Here is a 25,411-nt window from a genome sequence, read left to right on the forward strand (position 1 = left end):
ACCACTAAATCTTGCTCTTTAATACTCTTTTACTTATTTCTGTATGTGCGCGTATATATGTGGGGAAAGACATGAAGGCTCAGACACAGGGGAGAGTGTTGCGTGTCCTCCATCTCTCCCTCCTTGTTTCCTTAAGACAGGGTCTCTTACTAATCATGGAACTCACTTTTTTTCCCAGCCAGCAGGCCCCAATAATCATGCCTCTCCCTCAGCCCACAGGACTGACTGAGCAGGACTATAGCCAACTTTTATGTCAGCACTAAGATCTGAACTACAGTTGTCATGCTTTTACATAACACACTCTCTGGTCCCCACTTTAACAAATAACTACAAGCACTGTAATGTAACAGCAGATTACTAGAACTCATTCATCTTGCATTATGAAACTTCTTACTGAGTAGGTGAGAGAGCTCAGGGGTAAGAGCGCTCATTGGCAAGTCTCACACTCTGTGAGCTTCATGCCCTGGACAACTCTCCCAAGTGCTCTAAGCTCCCAATACAGTTGTGCACATACTCAAACATGCACTCACACAAAATGAATAAACAAATGTAAAACATTTTCTAAAGAAAAGACCACCACCCACAGCACTCCGTGTAACTAAAGCATGTGAGAGGGCATCAGGGAAAGAACTGCCACGATCGTCCCTCTCCCTCAGCACATCAGACACATTCAGGTCTATGAAATTTGATAAAAAGAATTTGCTTTGAAACATAAATAGCAATGTTTCAGCCTAAAGCCAAGAAAGACTGCCAAATTATAAACTTTTCTAAGAAAACGCTGTGGCCGAAATGCCAACAGACACTTAACTATAATAGCACTAGGTGCCAAAACAGAAATGATTTTTGGTTTTGTGGTCCCTTTACTATAAATTAGATACAGATCTAGTGGAAAAACAGTAAGTATCCAGTTCAGTAAGAGTAAAAGCCAAGACTGCATACTTGATTTTTAAATAAGAATGGAGACTATATGAAACTTTCATTGAGATACAGCCTGCAAGTCTGGTACTTTAAGGGCAACTCCTTAATAGGCTTTTGTGCTTACTATTTCACAGTCTAAGAACACCTCAATTACTAAAACAGAACCCAGGCAAGTAGAATATAAAATCAGGTTTCCTGGTAGGGAACTGTTACACAAACACACAAGTGCAGTTATTTAATTTTGACATTAACTCCTAAATGAAACAATGGAGTTAAGTGTGTCAATCGGGCTTTGCAGCATTGGGAAGCCTGGAGCTAACTACAGGTGCCACTTCAAAGCTGCTCCAGCTTGAGCTCTCTCTGCAAACCTACAGACACCGCATACTAGGCAACAGTGAGTTTATCTTTAATTATTAAGCACAGTTAAGTACCATAATGATGCTGGTATAGCAGCTTGTGAACCTAGTCATTAGTGATAAACAATGACTCTAAATTTACTTCATATCTGGCATATAAATGCCAGAAATGAGTTGATTAAACAGGAACCAAGACTGTGACAGCAAATCCATTCACCTCACAAAAAGATACTCACATACCCACAGTGGTGTGACATGACACTGACATGACATGTGACTCCAAGTCTCATAAAGACATGATTTGCACAGAATAAAGGATTACAGTAGCATGCTTGAGGTAATCATGGTTTAATTAATTAATAGCAGTCCTGGTTAGCTTTACTTTAATATCCATAAAGTGTTAAGTAAAGGCCAGTGTAAGAAATGATAATCAAATAAAAGTTACTATTTAACCCATCAACCAAGTACCAGTAACACCCTAATGCTAGGAAGATAAAGACTCTACAAACATACCAACCAGCTTGTTGACACACAGGAACCTGTATAGAGCAGTTTCCTCCCCTCAAACACACTACTCTTCTGGGTCTCTACACTCACTCCACTGATTAAATGTGACTTTCGGAGAAAGACCATCCATCACCCTACAGAAGGGGCCTCCCATTAGTCTCTATCTCCCTAGTTAGTACTTTTATTTAGAGGCACTAATTACTGAAATTTCCTTTATTTGCTTACTCCTATTCCCATAAACATAGGCTCCAAGAAGAAAAGCCCAAGCCCTAGTATCCAAAGCATATCAAAATGTAACAAGAACTTACTAAACAGTTTCTGTACGAAATAGAAAGTAGATCATGCCCCTTGAGGTCAAAGTATTATCATATAATACAGAGCAAGAATATGCAAGCATAAAGCAATATACGATCATATAAAATTATATAAACACATTACTTTGAATTGCAAGCTATTTTGTTGAAGGAAATGCAACCTTTTCTTTCTGTGTGCATGTATATGAGAAGTGTAAATTTCATGTGTTACTGTGTGTGCGGGGTGGACCAGAGTTGACATTCTTCACTCACTTTCCGCTTTCTTTTCAGTGTGAGTGTGTGTGTGTGTGTGTGTGTGTGTGTGTGCTTGCATTCCACAGCATGCATGCAGAAGTCAAGAAGACATCATGTGTCAATCTTCTACTTTCACCTTCTTTGAGACAGGGTTCCTGGGCTAGCCAGCCCATGAGTTTCCAGGGATTCTCCACCTCCCATCTTGTTTTAGGTGTTCTGGGATTACACACATGTGCTACTGCACCTAAATTCTATGTGGGTTCTGGAAATTCAAACTCTGGCCTTTGTGCCTTTGGCAAGTGTTTTACCTACTGAGCCAGCTTTCCAGCCTCTGGTACTAGGATTTATCCTTTCTTAAGACAATTCACTAACAGGGATAACCGTGGTAAGACATGTCTTGCCTTAGCACGTGCATCTGTCTCAACTGACATCTATCTGCCAATCTGCCCTAGTCCACAGAAGCAGCAATAAACTACAGCACACCACCAGAAATTTTTTGGTGTGTGTCTCTCTATGGAGTCCCAACAAATGTTCAACTACTCAGTGTAAGGCAGACAAATACACGTGTGTTGTTAGTATTGTTAGCAAAGACTCCTTCATCACATGCCCTTTCACGTGATGGGCTTGCTTTAGCAACACAGCCTTTAACCTGTGTCTGCTTCAGTAAAATGCTCCTTCACGAGTCTGCCTTAGTCTTTCACCTGTGTCCACATCAGGAAAATACTCATTTATGTGTTTGCCCCAGCAAAGCACCATCCAACACAACTGACTTTCCAGAGAAGCCTTAACTTCTCACTTCATTCTTTCTGCATATGGAAATGGTCAAAACCCTCAATTCTCCAGATTATACAATAATGTTTTCTCAACCAACTTCTCCTAAGTGATGAGAGAAGAAATGGAAAACTCTGCTCAGGTTAGAAGCTGGCCTCTAGGGGTTAGAAGATAAGGCAGTTCCCTTTAGGTTTTTAAGATGTGCCATTACCTACCAGAGTAAAGTAGCAGACACAAGTAGCTGTGGGGAAGACAAATTGTCAGAAATGGAGCTATCAGAAGGAGACTCCCATGACAAGGACAAGGTGCTGGATAAAGAGAAGACACACAGACGCCACTACAAGGAAGAAGCTCTGGCAAATGACAGACGAGCCAATCTGAGCTCTAGCTAGAACTAGAACTAGCTAGAGACTAGAACCCTGCTCCCAGGCTTGCTAACAACCTGGAAAGCCCCAGGCAAGTCAGTGTTTTGAACTTCAATTTTCCCATATACAAAGTAACAGAGTCAGACTAAAGCCATTAATAAGGTTCCTTCTGATAATATATTTCCATTCTAGGAGCAGAAGAGACACTTAAAAGCTGGACATACGACTTGACCACAATGCTCCATGAAAAAAAGTAACCTTTACTGAAATTTACCAACTACTTTACCAGATCTGAGCAAATGTGGGTGTTTCATAACAACTTGCCAAGTAACATACTCATTAGTAATCAGAAATATAGAGACTTAAGGTTAAAGAACTGCTTTATTGCAATCAAATAGATTTCCATACAGAATCACTTTCTCCAGCTTGCCAACAAATCCTGGACAAGAATCTTGGTTATCAGTATTCACTGCCCACACCAAACCCCTGGCTTTTACTTCCTCACAATTCTACAGTAAGCAATTTAGGTTGGGCCTGTTGGACAGCGTATATGCTGGCCAGGTCCTGGTAACCAGTGAGGCTGCAGTCATCTGGCACACTGACTGGAGCAGGATGGGCAGGATGGTCAGACCCACACTCAACTGTCTGTGTGCAACTATACAAGCTGGATTAGGCTGCTGTGTTGAGGGAAGAATCCCACATAAAAAGAAAGCACACTTTGTCAAGGTGCTTCCAAATTTCCTTGTCTAACACATTTAATGAATTACTGTCCAGAGCATGTCAGATGGTTAAGCCCACTCCATTTGAGGAGTGGAAACAGAACAGATACTGGAGACCAGTCATTCAAAGTCATTACTGTAATAGTATACCACATCAGCTATTAGCTGTTATAGCCAAGAAGAGTTCACACTCCTAGGGGCAATCTTGATTTAACAACTATTTTACTTGGAATAAATTAATAATACTGAGAAACAAAGTTTCTTAACACAGCAAAATGTGAAGCAAATGTCCCACTCACAATCAGCTCTCCTACCAAACAGGTAAGAGCTTGAGCTCAGTAACCCAACATCTCGGTGTCTTCTCTTCGCCTTGGTAAGGGGGACCACCACTATCCTGTCTGTTTTTCATAGTTGTTTTTCCACTTGAGTTCAACCTAAACTTTTAAACATTTATTGAACAATAACAATGTTCCAGTATAATACTAGACAGACTGGAAGAACAGGCTCCTGTGATGTATAAAAAAGTGTGTAATTCTTTAAAGCCCTGGAAGTAATCCAAACGTTCATCATAGTAGAAAGACTGGAGTGTGGTTATTTATATAGACTATCACATAGCAGTTAAAATTAATGAACTACATGTAGTATTTAATGGCAAAACATTCATGTATTATATGTGGTCATTTAACCGAAGGGGTAAATAGAGACTGACATTCAATCCACATTGTTTGACAGACCACAAACCCTACTGTAGGGTGACATTTGTCCAAACAAGAGTGGCTTTTTAAGTACCTCTGGAACTGAGTGTGGTGGTACAGCATGTGCCACCACTAGTAATTCAAGCCACAGGTGACAGAGGCAGGAAGTTTCCAAGTTGGAGGCCAGCCTGGATTTTATAGCAATATCTTATTTCAAAGACAAACCAGACTCCATTGGCTTACCTAAGAATACTTTGGATCATTTGAATAAAAACCTTCAATTTCCTCTTCCATTGCATCCCATGCTTTATAGCTGAATTAGAGGCTGGAGATTGATTTTTGGGTAGTCAGTCTCCTCTATTGTTCTTTATTGATTTCATTTATATTTGTTTGGTGTGTGTGTGTAACACTGAAATGTCACAGTACTCCCATAATTACAAACAAGTATTCTATTAATTAAAAAGAAGACTTATTTTTAAAACAAGAACTTTGAGGGTAATAAATAATGAGGTTCTATCTCTTAAGCTGAGTGGTATCTATCAGCTAGCTCAGTGTCTACTTACTCTTCCTAGCTTCTCAATGCCTGATAAACACAATGACAGGAATGGGTGAACATGAATATATATGCAATATTTAAAAAGAAATTGTTTTTTTTTAAGAAAAAAAAAAGACTTGATATTAAAAAAAAATGAAATGAGGAAAAAGCCCTCAAACTGGGCTTAGTAAACACAAAACCCAACCTAGGAAAAACCTTCACCCTGCTGCTTCCTGGGGAAAGGAGAGGGGAGTGAGCTTTGTTACTCCTCAGAATAGCACTTAGTAAGAAATAGAAGGACTGGGTGGGGGAGATTACCTGCACCTCTAAACACTACTCTATTTCAGTAATCTGAGCTGCAAAAATTCTCTTTTATTTAAAATGCTAATAGAAATTGTGATAGTCTCATTTGTATTTGTATGCTACTATATTTATATCTTTATATAAATCTATTTAAATATATTTTAGTTAAAACGTCCCCCATGGGGGAATAGTAATATGGCTTAATGGATTAAATGGTTGCTGTGGAAGCATGAATACCCAAGTTCTAAACTCCAGCATCCAGGAAAAGTGAGACGTTGCAGTAGACATCTATAACTCAAGCACAGAGAAGCAGAGACAGGTGGCTGCTGGGAACCTAGCCAGTTGAAATGCAAAGATCTAGGTTTAGTAAAGACCCTGTCTCAGGCTGGATAGATGGCTCAGCGGTTAACAGCACCGACTGTTCTTCTGAAGGTCATGAGTTCAAATCCCTGTAACCACATGGTGGCTCACCACCATCTGTAACCAGATCTGACCCCTCTTCTGGGCTGTCTGAACCCAGCTACAATGAGTGAGCAGGGCCAGAGCAAAAGAAAAAGTAAAAGCACCTACCACCTGACCTTCTCAGATATAAAGCATGGGATACAATGGAAGAGGAAATTTAAGGTTTTATTCAAATGATCCGAAGTATTCCATATGCCAAAACTGAAGAATACAAAGCCTGCATAAAACTGGATCAATATATGGCTCCTAAGCTGTACTTCCCCTACATCCCTATCCCTCATTTTATTTGGTTAAAACAATGATTTTTAAAGCTGTCTATTTGACACACAGGGAGATAATCCTTTATTTAACTGAGAGGGCACAATCTTTTTGCTGTTGTTTCTGAGACAGGGTCCCATGGCAATCCTCCTGCTGCAGGTTCCCTACTGATGAGATTACAGGTGTGCTCAGTATAGAGCCATTTTCAACAAACCATATTTATATATAAAAGTAATAAATATGAGAATAATCCATCACATTAATGCCTAAAAGTAACTGTGAAAGGACCATATAAATATAAATAAGCTGCTATTATATAGTAATTAATCTCATAATGATCAAGTGTCAAACCAATTAATTATCACAAACTATACCTATGCAAAGCTTTTCATCAATACCAGCACAAGTTCAGATGCATTCACAGTTGTACTAGGACTTAAACACTGTTTCATGAGATGACAAGAATGTTTCTGACTATTTCAGACTGAGGAGACAGCATGAGGCTCTGACTTGTGTCCCCAGACCCATGTAAAAGTCCAAACGCTGAAGAGGCAAAGACAAGTAGATTCCTAAAGAGTCATGGACAGACTAGCTCAGAAGAATAAGGTTGAATGAGTTGGCAAGATGGTTTGGCGGGTAAAGGTGCCTGCTGCCAAACCTGACCACTTGAGTTCAATTCCCAGGATCCACACAGTGGAAAAACTGACTCCCACAAGGTCCTCTGCCTTCTATACATGTGCAGCATACAGGAAAGTGAACACACACACAAAATAAATAACAATGTAAAAAAGATTAAGTGGAGGGCCTGCAAGATGTCTCAGCGGATAAAGCACTTGCCACCAAGCCTAGTGACCTGAATTCGATCCCCAGAGACCACATGATGGAGAAAACAGACTGCCAAGTCGTCCTTTAACTTCTATATGCATATTATTTCTAAATAAAAAATAAATAAATACAGAAATACTGTACTGGCTGGTTTTGTGTGTCAACTTGACACAGGCTGGAGTTATCACAGAGAAAGGAGCTTCAGTTGGGGAAGTGCCTTCATGAGACCCAGCTGTGAGGCATTTTCTCAATTAGTGATCAAGGGGGGGAGGGCCCCTTGTGGGTGGTGCCATCCCTGGGCTGGGATTCTTGGGTTCTATAAGAAAGCAAGCTGAGCAAGCCAGGGAAAGCAAGCCAGTAAGAAACATCCCTCCATGGCCTCTGCATCAGCTCCTGCTTCCTAACCTGCTTGAGTTCCAGTCCTGACTTCCTTTTGTGATGAACAGCAATGCAGAAATGTAAGCTGAATAAACCCTTTCCTCCCCAACATGCTTCTTGGTCATGATGTTTGTGCAGGAATAGAAACCCTGACTAAGACAAGTACCAAAAGCTTTTTTAAGTAAGAGAGCAATAGAAGAAAATATGAACTATCAACTTCTGTCCCGGCGTGCACACAAACACGTGCACATGCCCCTCCCCATCTCCTCCATCCACACTCCTGGGTTCTGAGGCTGTGCACCCAGGTCCTTTACACACCTGACCTCCCTGAGCCTTTGGGCAGCTGTGCTCTGCTTGTGAAGTGTTGATATGGCCCATCGCTCCCTTCTCAATCAATGGCTTTTCAGTTCTGAGTCAGAATGCACAGCTCTTTTCTCCCATCCCTGTTGACTGTTTCCTTCACCATGTGATTTTGCAGCTGACTGATCCAGGAAAAGCCACACAAGGTGGCAGACAGCTCTAGTGTTACTGTGTTACTGTGGCACCATGGGAAGAAGACAGGAGAATCCTTGGCAAGAACTTGTGTATCATCCCATTCAAAGAAAGAATGGTTTGGTTTATTAATTTTGTTTACAGCCCCAATATAATTACTATTTTACAACCAAAATGCCTGAATCAGGCTGGGGAGCTAGCTCAGTGCATAAAGGTGTGCAAGCCTGAGGACCAGAGCTCAGATCCCAGCACTAGTAAACACCAGCTGAGCATGGCAGCTCACCTGTAATCCTATCGCCTAGACAGAAACGCATCCTGGCTAGCCAGACTCACTCAGAGGGTTCGTGAGCTTTGGGGTCAGTGGAGACTTACCTCAGTGAATAAGGTCCTGATGCACTGAAGAAGACTCCCAACATTAGTCCAGGGCCTCCACATGTACACACACTCATGTACCCACATTTACACACACACACACACACAGCATACACTAACAAACCTTTTTTAAAAAATTAGGCCCTAGAAATGGCTCAGTGAGGAAAGAATTTTTATATCTGCCACATAGCCTGATGACATGAGTTTGACTGAAGGAATTCACCTGATGACAGAAGGGACAAATCGACTCCAAAGCCATCCTCTAACCTACACATGTCATACACACATACTAATAATAAATTTTAATTCTTAAGGTGCCTAAATACTACTATAAATCTTTATACCATAATCTTACATAACTAATTCAGTATAACAAGAAGAGCTAATAATTATTCCTTCACCTACACTCAAAAATGACTTGAAGCTGAACATGACAATGGATGTCTGTAATCCCAGCTTGGAGGTAGAGACAGAGGAATCAAGGTCATCCTGGTTAACACATAAGACTCTATCACAAGAACAAAAAATGGCAACACAACAAATAGTAATAAGTTTGGAATATAATTTTTTATAGCAAAAATATTAGTTTGTAAAAAAATAAAATCTGGATTAAATTATATTTTACTTTTCATCTTTTTAAAGTCCAAAGTTACATCTAATATAATTGGAACAAAATCACTATTGTTGCCTACTGCTACAAATGCAGACTTACCTTTACATACGTACAAGCAGAAATATACACAAGAACACTTCTGATTACACAGCAATTTTGAAAATGACAGAAAATCACACCCACAATCCTACCAAACCAGCAACCCTGCTGTCCCCACATACCCACCATCCTGCATACCCACTCCTGCTATTATTTGATACAAAATTAAATTTTAAAAATTTCATTAGTGAGTCCTTGACAAAGATTATCATGTAACTTTCATCATGTTACATAATAAATTACATTTGCAAATTTTCTAATGTTAAGCCATCTCTACATACAAGCAACACAGAACTTGCAATGTTTTATTTCTCTTATTTATGGTTTGGATTTGCTAATTATGTCTTTAAAGGTTGAACTTTTATACTCCAAACTGAAATCCAACTATCATTCTCCCTGCTGATTCTATCTGCTTTAAGAGAATTGAAAGGTCTCTGATGTGGAATCAGTTAGAAAGTCGTTCCTTATTTTCTACTTATAAACATTCACATGAAAATCTGATGATCTTTGCTTTATTTTTTGTTTTATTTATTTATTTATTTTCGATATTTTTTTATTTACATTTCAAATGATTTCCCCTTTCTGGCTCCCCACTCTCCAAAAGTCCCATAAGCCCTCTTCCCTTCCCCTGTTCCCCCATCCACCACTTCCCACTTCCCTGTTCTGGTATTGCCCTACACTGCTGCACTGAGCCTTTCCAGAACCAGGGGCTACTCCTCAGTTCTTCATGGACATCATTTGATATGTGGATTATGTCTTGGCTATTCCAAGTTTCTAGGCTAATATCCACTTATCAGTGAGTGCATACCATGATTGATTTTTTGAGACTCACTTAGTATGATGCTCTCCAGCTCCATCCATTTGTCTAAGAATTTCATGAATTCATTGTTTCTAATGGCTAAATAGTACTCCATTGTGTATATATATACCACATTTTTTGTATCCATTCCTCCGTTGAGGGACACCTGGGTTCTTTTCCAGCTTCTGGCTATTATAAATAGGGCTGCTATGAACATAGTGAAGCATGTATCCTTATTACATGCTGGAGAATCCTCTGGGTATATGCCCAGAAGAAGTATAGCAGGGTCCTCCGGAAGTGACGTGCCCAGTTTTCTGAGAAACCACCATACTGATTTCCAGAGTGGTTGTACCAATTTGCATTCCCATCAGCAATGAAGGAGTGTTCTTGGGGAATCAGTATCCCTGACTTCAAGCAATACTACAGAGCAATAGTGTTTAAAAACTGCATGGTATTGGTACAATGACAGGCAGGCAAATCAATGGAATAGGATTGAAGATCCAGAAATCAACCCACACACCTATGGCCACTTGATCTTCGACAAAGGGGCTGAAAAAAGATAGCCTTTTCAACAAATGGTGCTGGTTCAACTGGAGGTCAGCATGTAGAAGAATGGGAATTGATCCATCCTTATCTCCTTATACTAAGCTCAACTCCAAATGGATCAAGGACCTCCACATAAAACCACACACACTGAAGCTAATAGAAAAGACACTGGGGAAGACCCTTGAGGTCATTGGTACAGGAGGAAAATTCCTGAACAGAACACCAATAGCTTATTCTTTAAGATCAAGAATTGACAAATGGGACCTCATAAAATTACAAAGTTTCTGTAAGGCAAAGGACACCATCAAAAGGACAAATTGGCAACCAACAAATTGGGAAAAGAACTTGCTTTATGTTTTAATAACAGTCACTTGTAAAGCCACTTGAGCCTCATATATACCTTGAGAGGTTAGATGGGTTTGTTTTGTTCTTTTTAAAATAACTTTTTCAATTTCTTGAACAACAGAGTCAGCCAAGCAGGGGTTTTGTTTTGGTTTGTTTGTTTGTTTTTGAAGTAGGACATCAGACATTCTAGGCTGGCCTCAATCTGCCTATGTAGACTTCTGATTCTCCTGCCCTGGCCAACCAGGTGCTGGGATTCTAGGCATGTACCAGCCGTGTAGTTTACTAGGGATCCAACCCAGGGCTTCATATGCGCCAAGCAAGCAAGCACTCAACCAACTAAACTACAGCCCCAACCCCAAACTAATTATTCCCTGAACCAGTTCTTAAACTTCTAGGCAGTTAACTGTCTTTATCACCCAATAACTCAACCCAAAATGAATGGTTCTTCTGAGCCTTTTACAGGAATGTACAGGTAACTTAGCAGTGCTGTACACGGGAGCACTAAACATCATGCCAGTTTTGTTGTTATTTTAATGAGAGATTAAGAATCTTTACAAATCTAAAAACAACTGTCAGTACCTTGAGTGGCACAAAAGCAGCACAGCTACTTTAGACAAGCAGAAAACTACATGGCACGGTGCACATGTGTTTTAGACAGCACTTACCACCAGAAACAGGGGCGTCCATGAAAACAGCTCCCATTTTCTCAACTTCTTTTGCCAATTCTTTTGAAACTGAAGGATCAATAGTACTGGAATCTATTAATAATGAGCCTTTCTTCACTTTTCTAAGTATAAACGAAAAATATTTAAGTTCACAACTTTGAATGAGTAATTTTATGCAACTAAATATATCATCAGAATCAGCTCAAAATTGCTAGTCCACCAAAGCTTGGAACTGAAATAGTTGAAAACTTTCATATTTATTTACTCAAGTTCAGAACAATCACGGCTCAAAGTAAAGCCATACTTGTTCAGATAAACAATAATAAAATGAAACTCTAATAAACAATTGGTAAAGCCTAGTATCAGGTGAAATGCAGTGGCTGTGCTAATGCAGTGCAGCTAACGTGTAAGCAAGTTTGAAACCTTATTAACTTCATAAAGGAACTGGTGTATTCACTGGATCTTTAAAGCTTAAGTCTTTAGTAAGCTATACCATAAATTTCCCAAATCTATATCATTTTTACCAAGAATAAACATAAGCAACTAAAGTATAGCTATTTGCTTCAAGAGGGTATATTCTTTTAACAATGGAAACATTTTTTAAAATAACATTTTATTAAGACTTTCAAATAACTAATTTTGACAATACTCACTCCTCCAACTCCTCCAGACCCACTCCCTCTTCCCCATCACTCCTCCAGACCCACTCCCACTCCCTCTTCCCCATCACTCCTCCAGACCCACTCCCACTCCCTCTTCCCCATCACTCCTCCAGACCCACTCCCACTCCCTCTTCCCCATCACTCCTCCAGACCCACTCCCACTCCCTCTTCCCCATCACTCCTCCAGACCCACTCGCACTCCCTCTTCCCCATCACTCCTCCAGACCCACTCCCACTCCCTCTTCCCCATCACTCCTCCAGACCCACTCCCACTCCCTCTTCCCCATCATTCCTCCAGATCCACTTCCACCTACCTACTTCCTGTCCTAATAAGATACTTTTTAAAAACAGGTAAAAAAATGAAGGATTGAATCTAGAAATTTGACAAGATTTTTTGGGGGGAGGGAGGGGAGGTTGTGGCAATAAAATGCATACATTGGTAAAGATGGAAACAGGATTATAGATATTTTACATAAACCTATATCATCCTTATTATAAAAGATTTCTGTTTATACTATGAGTGCAGAACACATACCTGAAATAGTTCCCTTTTATCTATAAGGCAGTGCTTCTCCTAGTGGCTAGGAAATTCTGACCTACTGTACTGGCTGGTTTCGTGTGTCAACTTGACACAGGCTGGAGTTATCACAGAGAATGGAGTTTCAGTTGGGGAAGTGCCTCCATGAGATCCAGTTGTGGGGCATTTTCTCAATTAGTGATCAAGTGGGGGAGGGCCCCTTGTGGGTGGTACTACCTTTCGGCTGGTGCTCTTGGGTTCTATAAGAGAGCAGGCTGAGCAAGCCAGGGGAAGCAAGCCAGTAAGAAACATCCCTCCATGGTCTCTGCATCAACTCCTGCTTCCTGACCTGCTTGAGTTCCAGTCCTGACTTCCTTTAGTGATGAACTGCAACGTGGAAGTGTAAGCTCAATAAACCCTTTCCTCCCCAACTTGCTTCTTGGTCATGATGTTGTGCAGGAATAGAAACCCTGACTAAGACACCTACATTGTAACTTAGCTACCTGAGCGTGTGTCCCTACAATCTTAAAGACTCAAGAGGCGGAGGTAGGAAGATCCCAAGTTCAAGATCTGTCTGGGTTATAAGGTGAGCCCACGGCCACCCTAAGCAATTCAGTGAGAGCCTGTCTCAAAAGAAAATAAGGGATAAACATATAAATCAAAAATGACAGCTAACAATTGTATACAGATTTCCCAAAGTTCTTACTTATTATTAGTGTGTGTTCTGGTTGTATACACAGAGAACAAAAGAGGACTCTGTAGAGTCAGTCAATTTATACAGCAAGGGTTCTACCTAGAGCCATCTTACCAGCTATACATGTTCTCAAGTTCTTCTCACAGGTCTACTCACCCAGGGGATACACAATCAAGACTTGAAAATTAGAACCCCATATATAGAAATATTAAAACAGAAAATGGGGAAACACTGTTTAAAAAAATAAACTATTAAAGAGGAAAACAAAATATTTCTATTAAAAAAGGCAGTGCATAGAATTATTCAAGAAAATTTTAGACGGAACCAATAGAGTATTTGGGTGGACTCCACTGAAGAAAGATGCCAAATGCTACTAGAAAGCACCTCAGTACAAAGGCTTTGCTTTATGTAAAAGAAAAAAAAATTAATAAAACTACCAGTCTTCCAAGGTATTATCACCTTTAACAATCTTAAAAACAAATGAAAATTCATATCAAAAATTACATATGCACTGGGTATAGAAAAATAATTCTGACATGGGGTGGGGAGTGGAAGAGGTCCATCACTGAGAGTGCAATTAGCTACTCTTCCTAAGCACTCCCTGGACAAAACTGGCCTGGTAGCTGGCCACCATGCTACAAAGTAAAGGATATTAGTAAATGTTGTGTCACCACACACATTTTAGTAACTTTCCTGGAGACATAAAGCAGGGCCACAACTGGAGCAGGCTAGGTATCCAGTCAGCCAGGCCTCCTCAAGACCACCCACACTGTGGGTGTGCTGACTCCATCCAAATGAATGCCACTCAACCCCCTGAAATCTAAACATTTATCTTATCAGTTTTCTGTCTAATATCCACATGTCTTTTCCTTACAAGTTTGTTAGTTTTCCAAACCTTGAATATCATTGTATTACGGTTTTCTCAAAGTAAATCTTACTTTCTTTTAGCAAGCATTATTAGAAATCAATGCCGGTGACTCAAGTGTCTACATGGCACATGGCCTTGTATCAGTTCTCTGTTGGATTCAACAGCAAAGCCTGGAAACTGGAATGCAACCACTGTCATTCTGACATAACCACACCACAAGGGTTTGGCAGGAGGTGGCAATTCAGCAGCAGGCTTACAGTGCCAGGGGAGACAGACACTGGTGGGAAATGCTGATGGGAATTACACTTCACTCAGAGAGCTACTGCTAACGCTGGATTCCAGCTTCCCCATGTCCTCACTGCAGACCGACTAGCCCGGACGACAGTCAGGAACTTTTTATTATATAATAAAATCTTAAATTAGTGTTCCTTCCAGTGTTTGGTTTTATTTTTCACAGAATCCATTTTCTGGATTTCTCTACACCAGAAGAAAATCATGCTTTAAAGAGTAGGTACAGCTTAAAAATACAAGCTTAAAAGTCTCTTAACCATTTTTGCCAATGAGAGAGTAAGTGTAATGCAAGAGTTAAACACGGTTGGAGGAAGGAGGGTTACTCCCAAAAGTCACATAGTTGATTGGAGTGAAAAAATTAACTCTTCACAGTAAGCAGGAAATCACACTGTTCACTTTATGAAATTAGAAAATACACAGAAGATTTTAACCAACAGAGCTTAAATGCCCTAGCAGCTTTAACAAATGCAAAACCCAGAACTACAGCAAGAAAAACATATACTTGAGAAATACGTACTTTAGAATCCCATTTGCTCCAGAATAAACTTCTACCGAATTCATACTGGAGGGCAGCATTGTGATAATCCTGTCAGCCTTTTCAGCTACGTCTGCTGGGGAGGACGCTACCTTTAAAGAAATCACAAAGGAGAATTGTTTAATTCAAATTTAAGCAGTGCCCAAGTGTCAAACAGGACAGGATCTGCAACTATTTACTCGGAAACAAGTTCAAGATCATGACCAGGAACAGCTCAGTGAAATAAAGAGCAAATGGAGTCAGAGTCTTTATCCTCTACTGACCTGTCTGGAGAATATGGGTTTCACAGAAAAGCCCCCATAAATGTCCACTTCCCTGAAGTAAATACAAAGCAAAACAAAGACAGGTTGTCTTCCTAGTGACGCTGTCTCAAGATCACTCCAAGATATAAGCCTGGAAGTCTATGTTAGAAAACTTCAGGTGCCCCCTTAGAAACAGAGTTCTCTTCCATGGAAAGAAATTTAGTTCCATCCAGATAACTCCTTCAAAGGTCCCTTACAGGGAACCAAAAATTAGCTCACAGACCTTAGGATACTACATATCTCCAAGCTTCTCATGCCCATGAACTGGCAACACCAAATGATCCAACTGCCAAGTCCATGGGGTGGTTGTCAGTCGCCTGCACCCCAAGCATCTGCTTCTCGGGATGCCTGGCTTGCCAGAGCACTGGTAACCCCTCAATTATATCAAGGGGTGTCAAAGCTCATAGGTCTGGAAAAAACACACACTGATAGTGATAGCCGCACCGTCACCACTCTACCGGACACGACTGTTCTATGGCTAACGACCACATACATTTGGTATGTATTAACAATGTCTGATTTGTACAATAAAGGCATGTTTCTTAAATACAGCCATTCAAATATTCTTACCATTGCCATGATGACTTTAAAAGTACAATGACTGGCAAAATTTGGAAACAACTCAAAAGCAGAGGGAAAGAAACCAACCTCATTTCCAATCTGATACTAGCCACAAAAGCCTTTAGCAGCCAACTAATTAGAATCCCTCAATTATGTCTGCTAATTGAGTGGATAAGCAAAGACAGAATGATGGAACAAAGCAATACTTATTTAGGGAAGTCAGAGACGAAGGTTTAGTTGCAGCTCAGCCAAGTAGTATGATTTTGTGCAAATCATTTAACCCTTCAGCTTCCCAAATATAATGACCATTATATGTATTAATTCCTGTAATCCTAAAACTCAGGAGGACTGTGTTTAACAAAAGAGTTGCAAATTTGAAGCCACCCTGGGATTCAGAGGAAAACTCCTAACAAATGAAGACTGAGACTCTGCTTTTTAAAGAAATGATACATTTGTTCTCATTCTTATTCTGAATGAATCCTACCTACTCTTCTGCCCTTACCTCCAGAGAACCCTATGTGCCCTCTTACAAAACAAAACAACAACAAAATACCTAATTTAGTTTCTACCTCCAACAATTTATTAATACCCAGTAAGCTTCAATTTCAGGAAAGCTGGTCACTGTAAAATGAGACTGACATCACCATCTCTTTTTTACCCACTTATATATCACAAGGAAGTAGAAAGGAGAAAACCTGGTCACTGAATCTGTCCTGGGACCTTCTAAGTCTCAGAAACCCTGTTCTCACAACTTTCATTTCAGATGACATCACTTCTGTTGAATGGTAAGCAACGATTATACACAACAGTTCTCTCTGTAGTTTTCTATCAGAAATGAACTGTTAAGTGTTACCTATCTTTTTCTCCTCAAAAACCGCCTTGGCATTTTATTACAGTCAAATTTTAATTTTGATAGAAAGCCACATGAGACAGATGGTCAAGCTTGACCTGTTGGCCAAAAGCAGAAACCCCCTACAAATGAAGACTGAGGCTCTGCCTTTAAAGCAAAAATTCCTCGGGCTGGAGAGACGGCTCAGCGGTCAAGAGCACTGACTGCTTTCCTGAGGTCCTGAGTTCAATTCCCAGCAACCACATGGTAGCTCACAACCATCTGTAACGAGATCCGATGCCCTCTTCTGGTGTGTCTGAACACAGCTACAGTGACAGTGTACTCACATATATAAAATAAATAAATCTTTAAAAAGAAATTCAGATTCCTTCTTGGGGTGCTACATTCCTTTCAGTTGGGAACAATCTGGAAGCTCATAGCCTGAATAAAGTTTCAACTTAAAAAAAAAAAAAGAAAAAAGAAAGAAAGAAATGATCTCTTTGTCCTCATTCTTACCGTGAATAAATCATTCATACTCTTCTCTCAGCCTCCAGAGAACCCTATATGCCATCTCCCAAACATGATACATCTAAAGCAGACTAATGTCTCTTTTCCTTTTACATTCTACTTCCCTCCATTTGGAGTCATACTGTTTGTATGTTCTGACAATCTAATACCTACTACTGGGTCCCAAGGTAGTAAAGACTGTGACCTATCCAGGAAAGAGTTCCAGTTGCTGGCACACAGAATATCCTCAAGAAACAGCTGTTCAATCAGTGACTTATCAAAGTTCCTGCCCTCTGATTTGCTAAGTAGCTCACAGGAAGCTTGTACTTAACCCATAGTAATCAGCCCCAAAAAGTAACTTGTCTTCACACATGCACACACCAAAAAAACTATCACTGTCACCCAAATGGAGAGCACAGGAACAGGAATAATAGATGTGTATAGCAGAGATGGGAACCTGGCTCACATGAATTTTCAGCTAAAGCTAAAATAGTATTTATGTTCTAAACTCTGTTTTAACAGCTATCTGTTGTTATTCTATGCATTAGGAAACAAGAAAAAGAAAAACCAAAAAAGCTTGCCAAAGTCTGCACAGCTAACTAAATGGCAAAGGCAGATTCCAGGCCAATGCATCTTGTAGGCTGCCAATATTCTATCATGTTCCATAGATTCCACCGTAGAGTGGCAGAAGAACAGTAGCTTAGAACAGAAATGTCTTCTCACAGAGCTGGAAGGCGGAAGGTGGAGTCTGAAAACAAGGTGTCGGCAGGCCCACCCTCCCTCCAGAGATCTAGGACAGGCGCTTTCTTTGCTTCTTCTGGCTTCGATGGCAGGCAGCACTCAAAACTGGCAGCAGCACATGGTAACATCTGCCCCCTCTCTTCCCAGCACTCTCCTCTGTCTGTGTCTTCTTACTTGCTGTGACCCTTAGTCCTGGTTGCCAGCTGCCACTAGCTACACCCCTGCTCTTATTTTTAAATGGCTTCACTGATACACACATCATACAATTTTTCCCATTTAGAGTGAATGATTAATTGGTTGACTTTTATTATATTCCCAGATAAGAGTAACCATTACCAGTCAAGAGTTTAATCTCTTCCGAAAGAAACTGTATATCCATGAGCCACCACTCCTCTATGCTCAATGCTGCTTCTCTGCTCCAAGTACTAAGCAGCTAGTGTACTTAGATTTCCTTTTTCTTGATTTTTTTCAGGTAACAGGAGATGCTTAGGGCATGGTCTTTTGCAACTGGCTTCTTTAATTTAGTGTGCTTTCTTAGTTCATCTGCAACATAGCAAATATCAGCACTTTCTTCCCTTAATTCCTAAATCACATTCCAGTACAGATGTGACACTTCACTTACCCACTCATATACATGGGTGTTGTTTCTATTTCTTAGCTATTATGAACAATACTGTTCAAATTTAAATATTTCATTGATGAGAGTATTATGAAGTATAAGATACTTCTCAGAGAACAAGTGTTACATGACTATTATCTCATTAGATTGCTAGAATCAATTTTAATCTTTCCCACTCTTTAAATCAATGTTTTAAACTAAACATTAAAGATTGAAATATAACTGGACAGATTAATAGCATCCTCTAGGGAATATTTAAATATTAATTATAAGAAAAATAATTTTAATTTATCATAATATTAAACCATAGATTTCATAGTAAAAGTATATACAGAAGGTTCTTTATAAATATGTTTTCATTCTCCTGGGTATAGACACAGGTTTGTTTTGTGTTGCTGTTATTTTGGGAGGGGGTTGTATTGTTTTGTTTGTTGATACAGGGTCTGATTATGTAGCTCTGGCTGTCCTGGAGCTCACCTTGAACTCACAAAATTCCACCTGCCTCTGCCTCCGAAGCGCTGAGATTAAATGTGTGCTCCCCTATGCCTGGCTTAGATCCAGGTTCTCTTTTATTGCTAAGTCAGGAAGTGGGGAGACAAACAGCTAAATGAATAAAGTTCTTCCATACAACTGTATGTCCCTGGGTTTAGATCTGCAGTAGCCAAGTAAGAGCCAGGTATTCCAGGATGCATCTAAAACCCCAGCATTAGAGAGGCAGAGAAAGACAGATAAATCAGTGACCTCCAAGTCTAGTGTAAAGACCTCATCTCAGAAACAAGGTGGGGCAGTGACAGAGGAACACAGGCAACATCGACCTCTGGCTTCCACACGCACACATGAAGATGCACACAGACACACTAAGAACTCTTCAGTCACGTCATAGTTCTATGCTTCATTAACTGAGACACTCCCCAGACTCGCCTTCCGAAGTGGCTGAGTCATTTGACACTCTGCCACCATTGTTGAGCTATCCAATTTCTCTGTATTACCACAATAAAAAGGTATTTTGCTTTGTTTGCTGGATTCTTTATTCTCACGTTCACAGTGCCCAAGGTTCTCTTCCTCATGACTAGTGTATCCTTTTCAGGTGAAGTTCAGATCCTTTGCCCATTTAATTACTTGTCTTTAATTTTTAAGGTGTAAGACTCCTTTGTGTATTTTAGATACAAGTCCCTTATCAAATATATGATATGTAAATATTTTAGACCTTTCATGGTAAATCTTTTTAGTTTACTGGTATTATTTTGAACAAGCAAATTTTAATGCCAGTAAATTCCAATTTACCTATTAATTTTGTTAAACTCATGCTGTTATAGCCAAGAATCCTTTGCCGAATTCTAGATCATAAGATTCACTATCGCACTCTTTTATTTATTTATATTATCGTATCTCATTATGTGTATAAGTCTTTTGCTTACATCTATGTCTGTGCACCATGCATGTTCCTAATGGCCAATGAGGTCAGAAGAGGGCATCATATCCCCTGGAACTGGAGTTTCAGACAGTTGTGAGCCATCATGTGGTTGCTGTGAATTGAACCTGGGTCCTCTGTAAGAATAAGTGCTCCTAAGTCTACGCCGTCACTCTAGTCTTTATGTTTCCTTTTGATTTGTATAAGACACCTTTCTGGGGCCACTTTTCAACCACTGCTATCCATTGAACAACTTATTATGATGAATAATTATTATTTTATTTCAACACTATTCAAAGTACAAGAAGCATGTGGTAAAGAGGATAGGCAAAGCATATATAATTTATGATTCAGTATTACTGGTGTTTTAAAAATTCAGGCAATTTATGCCAATTATCCAGTTTATAAACAGACTACAAGTAGCTAGCTACATTTCAGAGCAAAAACAAAACCATGCTGCATACTGACAAATGGCAGATACATTAACTTTTATTAATTAGCGGCTGTGTATCGTGTAATTCAAGGAGCCAAAGCTCTGGTGTCAAAACTACACCTTTGTTCAGTCCTTGGCTCCTGCTATGGACTCACTGAGTAACCGAGGAGAGCTTTACCAAGTATCGGGTCTGACGCCACGCCTCTCTGAGGTCTCTGAGGGCATTGCACTCTCTCACACAGAGACATACTTAAAAATGAATAAAACTTAAAAAAAAAAAAGGTGAGAGTGCTGAGCTGCTCTCTTTGTTGTTACAATCCCATAATCCAAACGCTCAGAAGGCTGGGAGTAAGGCCCAGACATAGTAGTTTCTCACTAAATATTAGGTTCCTTGTTTTTCCTTCTAAAGTGCAAATGCCTCCCTTATTCCTGGCCAAGCCTATTAAGGTAGTCTTTCCTCGGGCCTACATAAAATCAGTAAAGAACAAGAATGTCATTGGGGAATAGAGTCAGAGGGGTAACTTCAGAGAAAATAAAATCCCAGGCAGAACACCCGAAAGTTCTGGAAGTCTAGGAAAAACTGAAAGATATAGAATGTAGTGACAACCACTTCAGTTGTTCCAAAAGTAAGCTATAAGTTCTATAGGCATGAGAGAGGGACAATGGTGTGGGCATTTTAAAGCCCCTGAGTTTATACTCTGCCGCCACTTCTTCTTCTACTACTACTACTACTACTACTACTACTACTACTACTACTACTACTACTTCTTCTTCTTCTTCTTCTTCTTCTTCTTCTTCTTCTTCTTCTTCTTCTTCTTCTTCTTCTCCTCCTCCTCCTCCTCCTCCTCCTCCTTCTTCTTCTTTTTTTTTTTTAAGATTTATTTATTTATTATATATAAGTACACTGTAGCTGTCTTCAGACACACCAGTAGAGGACATCAGATCTCATTAAAGATGGTTGTGAGCCACCGTGCGGTGCCTGGGATTTGAACTCAGGACCTCTAGAAAAGCAGTTGGTGCTCTTACCACTGAGCCATCTCTCCAGTCCCAGTTTTTACTTCTAATCCACTGGAGGGTCTCCATTCAACCTCTACCTTGCTTTCTGCCTAAATTCTGTATTTAACTTGAGACATTCCCTCAATTTAGAGATCAAGCAGCATTTGCAAACACATGCCACCATATAGTGATGAACATCAAATATCAGTGTTATCCCCAAAAATTAATACTATCTCCTTCAATCAATTAGCTACTAAGTGATTTAACTCCAGATAAACCAACTTGGAATACTTATTGTATTAAAGATAATAAAAGGTCACCTTCTTCACATTCTCTTAGTAAAGTAAGTCATCAGATTGTTCCAAAAAGTTATACTAAGAGTCTAGGTTATTTCACTTTAGCCCATAGCCCCTAGGAGTACAACGTCAGTCTCCTCAGACCACATGGGCATGAGTAGCTTCAGCGCAACGTGACACTAAAAAGTCCCAAGACCTTAGTCACTTTCTCATGCAGTACCACCAGAGCCAGACAGCACAGACAGGACGGCCAGGAAAGAGAAGGGCTCTTCAGCTCTAAAACGGCTTCTAAGTCACAGAACCTACTTTCTTTCTCAGGACTGCTTGTCTCAGTGTCTGCTTCCTATAATAATCCACGCGCCTATTGCTCTGCTTTATTCTCTTCTCACTGGCTTCTGTTTCTTGGAAACTTTTAGTCTTCCAGTCCTGGGATCATATCTTGCCCTTATCATTAAGTAGTTATCATTCTACAACTTGTGCAAATTTTCCTTCATATTGTAGAAAAAGCACATCTGTTAAATTCAGAGGCTAAAAAAAGGTCTCTTATCATCTGAGTTACTAATAAATTTTCATAAATCCAAACAGAACAAGACTTACCTGGCAGATGCTATCATAAACATGATAAACTCTAGTACCCCAGTTCTTGAAATGTAAATGGCAGCCTAAAAGCAACACACTCCTGCTCAATCATAACTCAGCTCTGTATTACAGCCCACAATGTTTTTAGGTTGTCTCCTGGTTTACAGCCAATAATTAATGATGGACTCATAGACTGCTGTCATGCAACATTTATAAAGTACATTCATATATATTTTCTCATCTGAGTTTGATAATCTAATGACACAAGTAGTTAGTCATCATTCACATTTTACAGATGTGGGAACCAGCTGAGGGAATAACTTGTCCCATTAAGACAAAATGTAAGTATCTGATTGGGGACTCAGGCAAAGCTTTAAGTCCCAAAGCAGATTCAAGTCCTAAGACAATTGTCCCTGACATAATCTAACGAGGTTATTTCCACAAAATAATTGCTTCATCAACAAAATCAGAGATGATATTATCTCAGGAACTGACCGACCAGGAAATGCCCAGGCCACCTAGCAGAAAATAGACCCCTTCCAGCAGCTATGCTGCTCTTTCGATGTGTATCCAAATGTTGACCTGATGTTAAATTAAAATGAAATACAGCTAGCAACAATTAGGTGTTACATGCTGTTGGGTATGCTTCTAAGAAGTGTTTGCTTCAATCAAAACAACCCTGAGATTTCACCTTACACCAGTCAGAATGGCTAAGATTAAAAATTCTGGAGGTAGCAGGTGTTGGAAGGGGTGCGGAGAAAGAGGAACACTCCTCCACTGCTGGTGGGGTTGCAAATTGGTACAACCACTCTGGAAATCAGTCTGGCGGTTCCTCCGAAAACTGGGCACCTCACTTCCAGAAGTTCCTGCTATACCACTCCTGGGCATATACCCAGAGGATTCCCCACCATGTAATAAGGATACATGCTCTACTATGCTCATAGCAGCCCTATTTATAATTGCCAGATGCTGGAAAGAACCCAGGTATCCCTCAACAGAAGAGTGGATGCAAAAAATGTGGTATATCTACACAATGGAGTACTATTCAGCCATTAGAAACAATGAATTCATGAAATTCTTAGGCAAATGGATGGACCTAGAGAACATCATACTAAGTGAGGTAACCCAGACTCAAAAGGTGAATTATGGTATGCACTCACTAATAAGTGGATATTAACCTAGAAACCTGGATTACCCAAAACATAATCTACACATCAAATGAGGTACAAGAAGAAAGGAAGAGTGGCCCCTTGTTCTGGAAAGACTCAATGAAGCAGTATTCAGCAAAACCAGAACGGGGAAGTGGGAAGGGGTGGGTGGGAGGACAGGGGAAGAGAAGGGGGCTTATGGGACTTTCTGGGAGTGGGGGGGGGGGCTAGGAAAGGGGAAATCATTTGAAATGTAAATAAAAAATATACCGAATTAAAAAAAATTTAAAAAAAAAGAAACCAATGACAATGTAATCTAAAGGTAAAATTAAAAAAAAAAAAAAAAAAAAGAAGTGCTTGCTTCTTTGATTAAGAAAAGTTATTTTTAAAGAACAAAATCTAAAGCAAATCCAAAGACAAGCCTTACCTGTTCGCCAGCCTCTTTAAACTCTTTGCATACATCAGGGAACACATCATAGACGATGAGTGGATAGCCATGTTTCATGAGATTTTTTGCCATTGGATTGCCCATGTTTCCCAGACCAATGAATCCAACTGGAGTCTTAGAAGCCATTGACCTAGAACACACTGATTTCAATACATTTATAAATAAAAAAAATAAATTTGTGGTATACATATGTAGGCAAAATATTAATGTACATTAAAAAATAATAATCTCAAAATTTGGCTTAACCTCATAAGCGAGTGCTTTGGAGGATAAGAAAGCTTTGCCTCATCTTCGAAACATTAGATACACTTTCTCCATTTCATAGTGACATTGGACAAATACCACTCACTAAAGATACATTGCATGAAATACTGACAGGGTTTAAAAAGACACAAGACACAGTACTTGCCCCTGAAAAGTTGAAAATCTACTGAAAGAATTAGAAAGAACTCCACCTTCCCTTGCATTTACAGTTCTTATTCTTCCTTTTTCTTTCAGTGACTGTGGTTTTGAGACTCTGTGACAACTAAGCTTAGCCATTTTAAAGTTTCCAATCCTCTCCAATGTTCCGACTCATCATGAGCCTGTGTGAGTACAATGAGATCCTAAATGTAAATTATTTGAAGTTCTATGCTTAAGAAATAAAGCTCAACTGTGTTATCAGCTTAGTTCCTCTTCACCACTGACCCTACCACTTCCATCATACATGTCGTTCTGGTGCAACATCAAGGCACCAATGATGTTTACTGTATGTGACAGGAACCCTTTGTCTTTATAGCCCATGAAGATTCAATGACAGAGAAATGACACCTAATTGAAATTTTAACTTAAAATGAAATAGAATGAGAAGTACATTTTATGTAAGAGCTCTCGTGCCCATAAGCAAATTAACAAAAAGAGAAAATGGAGCACTATTACATTAAACCACTGTGTTAAAGTTAGAAAGGTGCATTTAACAAGGTACAAGCAAGGAACACTACATTTTAAGGACAGTTAATTTAACAGCAGCTACTCTAAGTGAAACAGGTAACAAACATGACAAAAAGAGTGAGGACTCACATATGCCTCAAGCATTAAGTAGACACCTCTATGTGCTATGCCAGAGGGTAGCCTCAAACTCTGATCCTCCAACCTCAACTCCCAAGTGCTGGCATTACATGTATACACCACTAGACGTAAAACCATTGAACACAAATGAGATACAAGCCTTGCCTTGCAATAATCTTAAAATCCAAGAGGATATAAACACAATAAAACATAAATACAAGACAAGTAAGAATAATATGTAAAAAAAATAATGGTGGTACAGAATTCATAGTTTGAAATTTTTAAGAAGGAACATTTAAGTTGTGTATTCTAGAGTAGATTAAGTTTCAAACAGAATAGGGAGGGATTTAAATAAA

At 39.6% G+C, this 25,411-nt stretch overlaps 1 protein-coding gene across 3 annotated transcripts in view; it reads right to left on the minus strand.

The window, feature by feature from the left end:
* Positions 1 to 25,411, minus strand: part of Hibadh (3-hydroxyisobutyrate dehydrogenase) — a 105,464-nt gene that overhangs the window by 66,783 nt on the left and 13,270 nt on the right. For all 3 annotated transcript variants that reach the window (XM_052173752.1, XM_052173753.1, XM_052173751.1), the window contains 3 exons: positions 23,988 to 24,148; positions 15,121 to 15,230; positions 11,572 to 11,693 (listed from right to left, as the gene is read on the minus strand). In XM_052173752.1, coding sequence (XP_052029712.1) covers positions 11,572 to 11,693; positions 15,121 to 15,230; positions 23,988 to 24,134 — 379 coding nt within the window. In that variant the 5' untranslated portion in view covers positions 24,135 to 24,148. The remainder of the gene's footprint in view (positions 1 to 11,571; positions 11,694 to 15,120; positions 15,231 to 23,987; positions 24,149 to 25,411) is intronic.

Source organism: Apodemus sylvaticus, chromosome 2, assembly GCF_947179515.1.
Source record: "Apodemus sylvaticus chromosome 2, mApoSyl1.1, whole genome shotgun sequence".
NCBI lineage: Eukaryota > Metazoa > Chordata > Mammalia > Rodentia > Muridae > Apodemus > Apodemus sylvaticus.